Consider the following 11,167-nt stretch of genomic DNA (forward strand, 5'->3'; position numbering starts at 1 on the left):
TACATCTTAAAGTCATTTGTCACTAAATACTAAAACATCAAACCATTGATTTTTAACTGCTACATTAAAATATAATTCATATAGTATAAAATGTATCTATTTAGAGCATATAATTCAGTGTATTTTAATATATTCACAGAGTTTTCCAATAATTATCAAAATCTAATTTTAGATATTAACATCCTATTGGCATCCTTGAATATACGTATTTCTCTGTCTTTATTTCTGTTTTAACACAGTGAATGACAATTATCTCTATGTAGAATTGTAGAGAGGTTTAAAACACCTTTTTGTAAGCAAGTCAACAAACTAAAATATGTTTTAATAAATTACGTAAGAAGCATGGAAGAGGGCCGGGCGCAGTGGCTCACACCTGTAATCCCAGCACTTTGGGAGGATGAGGTGGGCAGATGACAAGGTCAGGAGTTCAAGACAAGCCTGGCCAACATAGTGAAACCCTGTCTCTACTAAAAATACAAAAAAATTAGCTGGACGTGGTGGCACGCGCCTGTAGTCCCAGCTACTCGGGAGACTGAGGCAGGAGAATAGTTTCAATCCAGGAGGCGGAGGTTGCAGTGAGCCGAGACTGTGCCACTGCACTCCAGCCTGGGTGACAGAGTGAGACTCCGTCCCAAAAAAAAAAAAAAAAAAAAAAAATCATGGAAGAGAGAGCACTTTCAGCACATGCTGGAGACTGTCTCTTCCTGGGTAAAAATAATAAAAATTAAAGAAACACATCTATCATACTGTTATAAAAATCCAAACAATGCCCTTGGGTCTGTAGAATTAAATATAATACTCTTCACTGACAACCCAATCCTCTCATCTACTGTCACTAACTTCCCAAAGAAGTGTTGACAGGTTAAAACATACATTCTAGTAAGTAATTTTTCTATTCATTTATATACATATGTAAACATACACATACATTTACAAAATGTAATCTTCCTTTATGTGTTATTTTGTGACTGGCTTTTTCACATGAAATATATCTTGGAGATCTTTGCCTATCTGTACAAATAGATCCCCCTCATTTTTCTTATAGTTGCACTATTGTTCCATAGGATAGTTCACCATAATTTGGCCACTTTTCTACTGAGGAACATTCATGTTGGTTTCAATTATTTGCTATTATCTACAATACTCAAAGAGACATACCTGTATATTCATCTTTTGACATACTTGCTAGTTTTATTTTCTTTAACTCTATTTTCCTAGAAATAGAATACTGGAGCAAAGGGTACAAGCATTAATATTTTGATTAAAAATTATGTTTCAAAAAAGATTTGCCAATTTATATTCTCATCAGTGTATGAGAGTTTTTATTTACTCACATGCTTGACTACAGGGTATATTATCAATCGTAGTCAATTTTTGTCAACTTGATTGAAAAATAATTTCATTTTTTAAATTGGTGTTTCTCCACTTACTAGTGAGATTGTATATGTTTGCATGTATTTATTAGCTATTCATACTTTTTCTGTGAATTACTTGATATCCTTTACCAACTCTCTAAGTCATTTACAGATATTCTTTACATATTCTGTATATTATTTGTATATGAATAGCAAATATTTTTTCTTAAAGTCTGTGTCTTGCCTTGTAACTTTATGTTGTCTTTTATTGTACAGAAGCTTTTATTTGTATTTAGTCAAATTGTTTCATTTTCTTATGACTTCTGGGTTTTGTGACTTACTTTCAATTGTCTTTTTAGGGTTTTGTTGTCTTTGTTTTGTTTGAAATGACATACATGAAATCCTACATTATATTGCAATTCACTTTTTTCTCTTTATACTGCAGTGTGGACATTACTAAGCCTAACTAATGTAGATCAAATGTATTTATTTTAATTTCTGCTTAATAATTTATAATATTGAGTGTATTTGATTTCCTTAGTAAATCCCCCTTTTTCTTTTCTTTTCTTTTTTTTTTTAAGACAAGTTCTTGCTCTGTCACCCAAGCTGGAATGCAGTAGCACTATCACAGTTTGCTGCAGCCTCCAACTTCTGGGCTCAGTGATTCAGTAAGGCCAGAAATTAAAAGAAAAAGAAAAACTTCTGGGTCAAAGAAATCCTCCTGCCTCAGCCTTCCAAGTATCTGGGACTACAGGCACATGCCACCACACCCTATTTTTTTTAGACATGGGATCTTGCCATGTTGCCCAGGCTGATCTTGAACTCCTGGCTTCAAGTTACTCACCTCAGCCTCCCAAAGGGCTGCGAATACAGGCATGAGCTACTGCACCCAGCCAACAATTCCCCTTTATATGGACATTCAGGTTAAGTACCCTTTGCCACTACAAATAGTGTTGTAGCTATCATCTTTCACACTGGAGGATTTCATTTCTACAGGATAGAATCTTTGTAGTGGTATAACTCAGCCATAGCTATGTTTACTTACACTTTTAATAGATACTGATTAGTTACTTTCCAAAAAGTTGATGCAATTCACATTCCTATCAACAGGGAACAAGCAGGAGGACTGTTTCCCCTGTAGGCTCAGTAGCAACAAAAGTTGTTGCTTTTTCATATATATATATATAGTGCTATATATATAGTGCTATATATATATATATAGTGCTATCTCACAGGAGTGCTAACTAATCAGTTATTTTAACTTCAGTGAGTTTCCTATTTATAACCTTTTTTTTTTTTTTTTTTTGAGACGGAGTCTCGCTCTGTCACCCAGGCTGGAGTGCGGTGGCCGGATCTCAGCTCACTGCAAGCTCCGCCTCCCGGGTTCACACCATTCTCCTGCCTCAGCCTCCCGAGTAGGTGGGACTACAGGCGCCCGCCAACTCGCCCGGCTAGTTTTTTGTATTTTTTAGTAGAGACGGGGTTTCACCGTGTTAGCCAGGATGGTCTCGATCTCCTGACCTCGTGATCCGCCCGTCTCGGCCTCCCAAAGTGCTGGGATTACAGGCGTGAGCCACCGCGCCCGGCCTATTTATAACCTTTTCCTATTTTTCTATCAGGTGGTTTAAGGTGAGGAACATTCTTAAAACAGGAAACCTAAAAATAATAAACCATTGACATTTTGTATATCAAAAGGCAGCACAAATGAAATTGAAAATGTGGAGTCCAAAAGATATTACAAAACATGAAAAAAAGAGCTCCCATAAATAAATGAGAAAAAGACAAACACAATTGTTGAAGTGCATTTGGATTTGGATAGGAAGAAACAGACTTGGGCTTCCCTGCACTCTCTCTCTATATATATATATGTATGTATAATGTATATATATGTATGTATATGTATATAGTGTGTGTGTGTATATACACACACATTGTATATATTCACATTGTTGCCCAGGCTGGTCTCAAGCTCCTGGGCTCAAGCAGTACTCTTGCCTTGACCTCCCAAAGTGCTGGGATTACAACCCTGAGCCACCGCGCCCGGCATATACCCAAAGGATTGTAAATCATGCAGCTATAAAGACACATGCACACATATGTTTACTGCAGCACTATTCACAATAGCAAAGACTTGGAACCAACCCAAATGTTCATCAATGATAGACTGGATTAAGAAAATGTGGCCCGTATACACCATGGAATACTATGCAGCTATAAAAAAAGGATGAGTTCATGTCCTTTGTAGGGACATGGATGAAGTTAGAAACCATCATTCTGAGCAAACTATCACAAGGACAGAAAACCAAACACCTCATGTTCTCACTCATAGGTGGGAATTGAACAGTGAGAACACTTGGACACAGGAAGGGGAACATCACACACCGGGGCCTGTTGTGGGGTGGGGGCAGGGGGGAGAGATAGCATTAGAGATATACCTAATGTAATGACGAGTTAACGGGCGCAGCACACCAACATGGCACATGTATACATATGTAACAAGCCTACATGTTGTGCACATGTACCCTAGAACTTAAAGTATAATAATAATAATAAAAAAATAAGTAAAAACAAAAAGAAAAAAAAAGAACTTGGCTTCTGGACTGTGGGTGTGAGGAAAGAAAAGCTCTTTGCAGCCAGCACTGTGCCTTTAACTACCCTCTGCGTGAGTCCCGGGCTACGCAGGGTAGGCGTTTTCCTGGATATGGGTATGAGAATGATTTCCTTTTATAACATTAATGATGGGACCCATATCTTTACATTTGCTAAGATTTCTGCTGCAGAGCCACTGTGCCCATTTTTTGCTCTTGCAGATTCAATTATCGATGACCAAGGCTTCGTGAGTATCTGTCCTGTGATTAATCTTGGCACTGACAAATCTACAGTTTCTCCTGAGCAGGGCAAATAAACTTTTAGCCACAAAACCATTTAGACACTCACTTTATGCTCAATGCTAGCAACTTTTCTGCTTGGTACAAGATAACGGAACAAAGTTACAGCAGAAAAATATGGAACATCTCAAACTATGAACGTCAATGAAGTAGATTAATAAGAAATTGCATTTTAAATACTAAAAAGTATTGCTACAGTTGTCCTTTGGGTTTTATGGGCCGTGGCTCCGTGTCCCTCCCACACCTGTCAGAGCGGCTTTTGCTGCCTCTCTGTGCTCTGGCTGCCTCACCCTGCACTGTGCCGCTGGCTCACTGACATCATAACTCTTCTGCAAATTTATCTTGCTGTCTGTCTGTTCCTTCTTCCCTGGAGCAGCTGAAAGGATCATCTTGTGAATCTGACTCATTTCATAAGTCATTCTCACACTCTTTACGTTGTATCCAGCCTGGTTTTGGCAGAAAGTTTTTCTCACATACAGGATACGCCAGGGCTGGACTCTGTCTTTATACGTGTATGTGGAGTGACCCAGAATCCAGCCAAGAGCAAACCCCAAACGGTTACTTTATGACCGGAATCCAATTCATTCCAATCACGTAAAGTTCACCGGGCTCCCTACACACTGTCTCCCAAGCTTTGTTTTCTTGCTCAGACACTGAATCCCGAGGAGTGATCTCGTCCCATTGTACATCATTATTAATAGAACTAAATGCAGGTCTTTTAAAAATATATATACAAAGAAAAACTCTTCATTTAATATGTGATACACTTTAGGAGGGGGAAATAGATTATATTCAAGTTATTTGAAATTTGAAAACAAAGCTATTATTTTATGAATTAAGTACAAATTAAGTTCTAACCTGGCCATTTCCATGATACCTGCAGATTCATCACTTCTCTCGGTCAAGACCTGAGTCTCAGCCTGGAGGACATGATGTTAAGCAAAATAAATCAGCTCCGGAAAGATAAATACCACATGTTCTCACTCCTATATGGGAGCTAAAAGAAAAACGCTGAGCAGAGAATAGAATCGTGGGTGTAGAGGCTGGGAGGGTAAGGGGGAGGGGAGCTTGGGGAGAGGTTGGTTATTGGACACAGAATTACAACTAGATGGGAGAAATGGGCTCTGGTGGAGGCTGGGAAGGGTAAGGGGGAGGGGAGCTTGGGGAGAGGTTGGTAATTGGATATAAAATTACAGCTAATTGGGAGAAATGGGCTCTAACACAACTGCAGTTTAGGTAAATATGGTTACTTGTATATGCTTGCATATTTTCGAAAAGCTAAGAGGATTCTGAAGGCTCCCATCACAAAGAAATAATAAATGTTGGCCAGGCACGGTGACTCGCTCCTGTAATCCCAGCACTTTGGGAGGCCGAGGCAGGCGGGTTACCTGAGGTCAGGAGTTCGAGACCAGCCTAGCCAAAATGGTGAAACCCTATTTCTACTAAAAATACAAAAAAAAAAAAAAAAAATTAGCCAGGCGTGGTGGCACATGCCTGTAATCCCAGCTACTCAGGAGGCTGAGGCAGGAGAATTCCTTGAGCCCAGGAGCCAGATGTTGCAGTGAGCCAAGTTCATGCCACTGCACTCCAGCCTGACCGACAGAGCGAGACTCTGTCTCAAAAAAAAAAAAAAAAAATTGTTTAGAGTGTGCTAATTATCCTGACTTGATTGTTACACACTTTATGCATGTATCAAAATATTACTGTGTGCCATAAATATGTACGATTATTACATGTCAACTGAAAGTAAAGAGAAAAAAAGTAAACCAAAACAAGACCTGAGTGTCTCAGAGTCCTCTAATCCCATGAGGGATCATCTTTAAAGCTGACCAAAATTAGGTCTTTATTTTTAATTATGCAAAAAGAGAAAATTCCTTTAATATGTGCCAAAGAGGATAGGGAAAATGATAAGATTATATTCAAATTATTTGAAATTTGAAAACAAAGCAGTAAAGATCCCACTACACAGAAAGGCATGAAAAGGAAAAGGTTCGGGGTTGATTCAAATGGAAGAAAGCACAACTCACATCACGGGTAGCAATTTCTATCTGAGAACTCAAGTTTCACAAGAAAATCATCTTTTTTTTTTTTTTTAATTGTGGTTTTTATCCTAACACTTTCTGAAGTACTCAAGGTCCAAGAAGCTTAAGGGTCATTTGTCAAAATAGTAATTATCCAATTTTTTCCTAAGAATTATGAAATTTTTTCAAAACCAGAAAAAAACCAATGGAAATTTAAAAAAAATTACCTAGAATTTCCTCAATGGGATGCATGCCCTTATTACCTTTGAGTCTGATGTATACGAATTTAAACCATTTTGTAAAATTGCAAATCCAATCATACTTAATACTTTAGGATTCCAAGCAAAGCTTGAAGCCTACAACATATTACAGGAATTATCTTTCCTGACAACTGATGGAAACATCTCTAAAATAAGCTTTTGAAGTTAGTACATTAAGCCTAATTTAATATAAAGGCAATTTAATCTTACCTTCATATGAAAGAAAAATACACTGTCAGGATGGAGGATTTAGTAAAGTTACAGTGAACTGGAGATATATTACCAATAAAAACCTAACTCCCTGTTATAATCAAATCAAAGCCTCATTAGGTTAGAGGGCGTGGCAGGGTGTGACCCAGTGGGAGGTGGGAATCTCACCAATGAAAGGCCCTCGTGTGCCCCTTCCCCACAAGACCTGAGCTCCTGGTGGAAGCAGCTGGAGGACAGAGGAGCTTCCAGCAGAAGAGGTGAGTCCATGCCTGTGTGTGTTTTTCCTCCTTAGATGTCTAGAAATGGGGGTTATGACTTGGGGGAATGAATGAGAGAAATTTGTAAGTAAGGAATTCAACAAGGGCTGTCTGAGCGCTGCCTCAGAGTTAGAAACCAGTCACCCTGGATCCCCAGTCTAGGAGTGGTGGCAGTCAATTTGGTATTCATTTCCAAGGCTGGAGAAGGATGTAATTTTTCTTTTTTTTTTTTTTTTTTTTTTTTTTTTTTTGGTGAGACAGGGTCTTAACTCTGTTGTCCAGGTTGGAGAGACCTGACGTGATCTCTGCTCTCTGCTAATTTTTGTATTATTTGTAGAGACAGGGTCTTCCTGTGTTGCCCAGACTGGTCTCAAACTCCTGGGCTCAAGGGATCTTCCTGCCTCGGCCTTGCAAAGTGCTGGGATTACAGATGTGAGCTACTGCATCCAGCACCTCTTTTCCTTTTTTTTTTTTTTAGATGGTGTCTCACTCTGTTGCCCAGGCCAGAGTGCAATGGCACAATCTCGGCTCACTGCAACCTCTGCCTCCCAGGTTCAAGCGATTCTCCTGCCTCAGCCTCCCAAGTATCTGGGATTACAGGCGTCTGCCACCGCGCCTGGCTAATTCTTTTGTATTTTCAGTAGAGATGGGGTTTCACCATGTTGATCAGGCTGATCTCAAACTTTTGATGGCCTCAGATGATCCACCCACCTCGGCCCCCCAAAGTGCTGGGATTACAGGCACGCCTGGCCTCCCAACCACTAATTCTTATGTTCATCAATCAATCTCTCGCTCGGGCTGCCCTAGGAGGAGGTGAAGTGACCCCAGCTCTCTGCTCCTCACATGGGTGCTGCCGTGTCACTGGCTCAGGCTCAGCTGCTGGGTCTCCTGGCTCAGGAGAATGAACCCTTCCTCCACCTCAGCTCAGAGCACAGTGATGATTTGTGACTTCCTTCCCAGTAGAACTTCAGATCTCTGAAGACGGGGGTGGGGGGATGTACTTGAGTGTTTGTACTCACGGCCTTGTTCTAGGAGTGACAAAGCTGGAACACAATACCTGTATGCATGAAAAGGTTGTCACTTGTCACAACTGACAGGCTTTCATCTCATGGAAATTTTCTTCCCTTGTGCACTTTTCCCCTGGCAGTGGACATGGCTGCACTCTTCCAAGAAGCGAGCAGCTGTCCCGTCTGCTCAGACTATCTAGAAAAACCAATGTCCCTGGAGTGTGGATGCAGCGTCTGCCTCAAGTGCATCAACTCACTGCAGAAGGAGCCCCGTGGGGAGGACCTACTTTGCTGTTGCTGTTCTGCGGTCTCTCAGAAGAACAAAGTCAGGCCCAATCGGCAGCTAGAGAGGCTGGTTTCCCACATCAAGGAACTGGAGCCCAAGCTGAAGAAGATTCTGCAGATGAACCCAAGGATGAGCAAGTTCCAAGGTAAGGAATCTATATACCCTGCCCCCTTCCCACGACCAGACCAGGAAAAATCATTTGTGCAATTGGCCCCCCATTCCATATGGGGATTAGCTGCTGTCTGGCATCTAAAATTGAGATGCTTCTTCATCATCAGATTCGCAGCCCTGACAACACACAGAATCACCTGGTGATCTCCAAAACAAAAACAAACAAAAACGCGATGTCTATGTCATGGGTTAGACAAGGGATTCTCTAAACTTAGTGTGCTTAAATTACCTGGAAATCTTGTTAAAAGGCAGATTCTGAACTAGGAGGTCTCAGGATTGTTCCCACTGGCTTAGGGACTTTGCTGAGTAGCAAAAACATAGAGCAACTGAATTTGAATTTCTCTTTAGCAAAGGTTCCCAGGACTCTGACATTAAAATGGGCCTGGTAATTCTAATGCACAGTGAATATTGGCATCCATTGCACCAAACAACCTCACCCCAGGGTTGGGAAGAGTTTGGAATGGAGCACCTGTGGTTTCTGTGACTGTGGGGAGAGCTGCAGACGCTGGTCTCCTCATCCATGCACCATGGGCTTCAACAGGGGTCCTGGCTACAGAAAATACTATCACTCTCCATAACTCCAGAGAAAAGGGACATTTAAATGAACAGATTATGGTCAGCCTGGGCAAAGAATTACACCTATAAATGGTGGTGGGCCTCTATGATGTCCCTGACACTAGTAGCTTCTGCCCTGACACAATCTCTACTCATCCACCTACCAGTACCTGTCTCTCTGCTGAAATATGGAGGACACATTCACCCTGGCCAAGTCATGTTTGGAACCATCTTCCTCCTTCCTTGCCCATGTTCACTCATTTCATTCCCTAACTCACCGTCAAACAGCAATCAATCCCCTCAAGTTTTACTGTAATCTATAAAATCTATATTGGTGATCATATCAGTTTTTTGACTTGAAGGATTATACGTTCTGTAGATTTCTTTTTCTGAATGTTCTGGACAATTAATTTTCTCTAGGCCAGATCTCACCGCCTCCTTCCTCTGTCATCACATTGTCAGCTGCAGAGATGTCCCATCTGCTGTCAGAACTGTGCACAATTAATTTGTTTACAAACATGGAAAACAAAGGCCTGGAATCATGCTCTAGATACTATTTAAATTGAAGCAATAAAACGTGGAAACAAATATCATTTAATATCGACCACTTGCATTGTCTTATTATTTATTTGTTCCTGCATCAAGGTGGTAGAAAGGGGGTCATGGTGTCTGCCTTCAGAGACCCTCCACTCTAAATGAAGAAAAGTCCAATGAAGCAAACATGTGACATAAAGTAAAATAAGAATTGCTACCGTGAATAAGAGTCGGGTATTGCTACAAAGCATACCTGTGAGAATTTGAACTAGTCAAGGAAGTTGCCTCATGAAGTTTTGATTTTGGGGGAGAATTAAAGAAACTAAAGTCAAGAGACATTTGGGCCTTTGAAGTAGAGGAGAAGCATGGGGTGGGCTTCGGTCCATTTGCTGAGCAACCTTTTTTCCTTTTCACAGTGGATATGACCTTGGATGCCAACACAGCCAACAACTTCCTCCTCATTTCTGATGACCTCAGGAGCGTCCGAAGTGGGCGCATCAGGCAGAATCGGCAAGACTTTGCCGAGAGATTTGACTTGTCCATTTGTGTCCTGGGCTCCTCTCGCTTTACCTGTGGCCGCCACTACTGGGAGGTAGACGTGGGAACAAGCACAGAATGGGACCTGGGAATCTGCAGAGAATCTGTTCACCGAAAAGGGAGGATCCAGCTGACCACAGAGCGTGGATTCTGGACTGTGAGTTTGAGGGCTGGAAGCCGCCTCTCTGCCAGCACGGTGCCGCTGACTTTCCTCTTCGTAGATGGCAAGCTACAGCGAGTGGGGATTTTTCTGGATATGGGCATGCAGAACGTTTCCTTTTTTGATGCTGAAGGTGGTTCCCATGTCTATACATTCAGGAGAGTCTCTGCTGAGGAGCCACTGCGCCCATTTTTGGCTCCTTCAATTCCACCTAATGGTGATCAGGGTGTCTTGAGTATCTGTCCTGTGATGAACCCAGGCACTACTGATGCTCCAGTCCATCCTGGGGAGGCCAAACAAACCCCCACTGCAAAAAAACAAAAAACAGGGTAAGAAAATTACTTGGGTGGGTAGACTTGGAAACTTTCTACTTGGTAAAAGCATTATACAAAGTCATAGGAGAAAAATACGGGACATGTCATGATTGTACTTAATCTAATTTGATTAGATTATAAATTGAGTCCTAAGTATTAATTATTGCCACCATCCAACTCATTGAGTCTTATGTTCACATCTTATTTCCTATAGAAATGTCCTGTATTCTGGGATCAATTTCCAAATGCTTTACATTTTTATTTCTGTAAGTTCAAATTAATGTATTATAGAAGTTATGAGTTAAATAAACATTGGAATATCACCTAATGGATTATGTGATTTTCCTTCCTCAGCCTCCTGAGTAACTAGGATTACAGGCACTCACCATCAAACCCAGCTAATTTTTTGTATTTTTAGTAGACAGAGGGTTTCAACATGTTGGCCAGGCTGGTCTCGAACTCTTGACCTCATGATTCACCTGCATCGGCCTCCCAAAGTGCTGGGATTGCAGGCGTGAGCCACCGCACCCAGCCGGATTATGTGATTTTATAAATGATAAGAGTGCAATAGATTTTATTCATAGTAAAAGTGTGAGTGTGTGTGTATACGTG

At 41.0% G+C, this 11,167-nt stretch overlaps 1 protein-coding gene across 2 annotated transcripts; it reads left to right on the forward strand.

The window, feature by feature from the left end:
* The first annotated feature begins 6,974 nt into the window (after positions 1-6,974).
* LOC102119190 (ret finger protein-like 3) lies at positions 6,975-10,878 on the forward strand. 2 transcript variants are annotated; one of them, XM_005567505.4, is made up of 3 exons: positions 6,975-6,991; positions 8,139-8,429; positions 9,961-10,878. In XM_005567505.4, exons 2-3 carry the CDS (start codon positions 8,144-8,146, stop codon positions 10,572-10,574), a joined length of 900 nt encoding a protein of 299 aa, XP_005567562.3. In that variant the 5' UTR covers positions 6,975-6,991; positions 8,139-8,143; the 3' UTR covers positions 10,575-10,878. The 2 variants fall into 2 exon arrangements, with proteins under 2 accessions (XP_005567562.3, XP_065377894.1); XM_065521822.1 differs by lacking the exon at positions 6,975-6,991 and having other exon boundaries at positions 7,844-8,429.
* Positions 10,879-11,167: the final 289 nt, after the last annotated feature.

The sequence above is a fragment of the Macaca fascicularis genome, chromosome 10, assembly GCF_037993035.2.
Source record: "Macaca fascicularis isolate 582-1 chromosome 10, T2T-MFA8v1.1".
Classification (NCBI taxonomy): domain Eukaryota; kingdom Metazoa; phylum Chordata; class Mammalia; order Primates; family Cercopithecidae; genus Macaca; species Macaca fascicularis.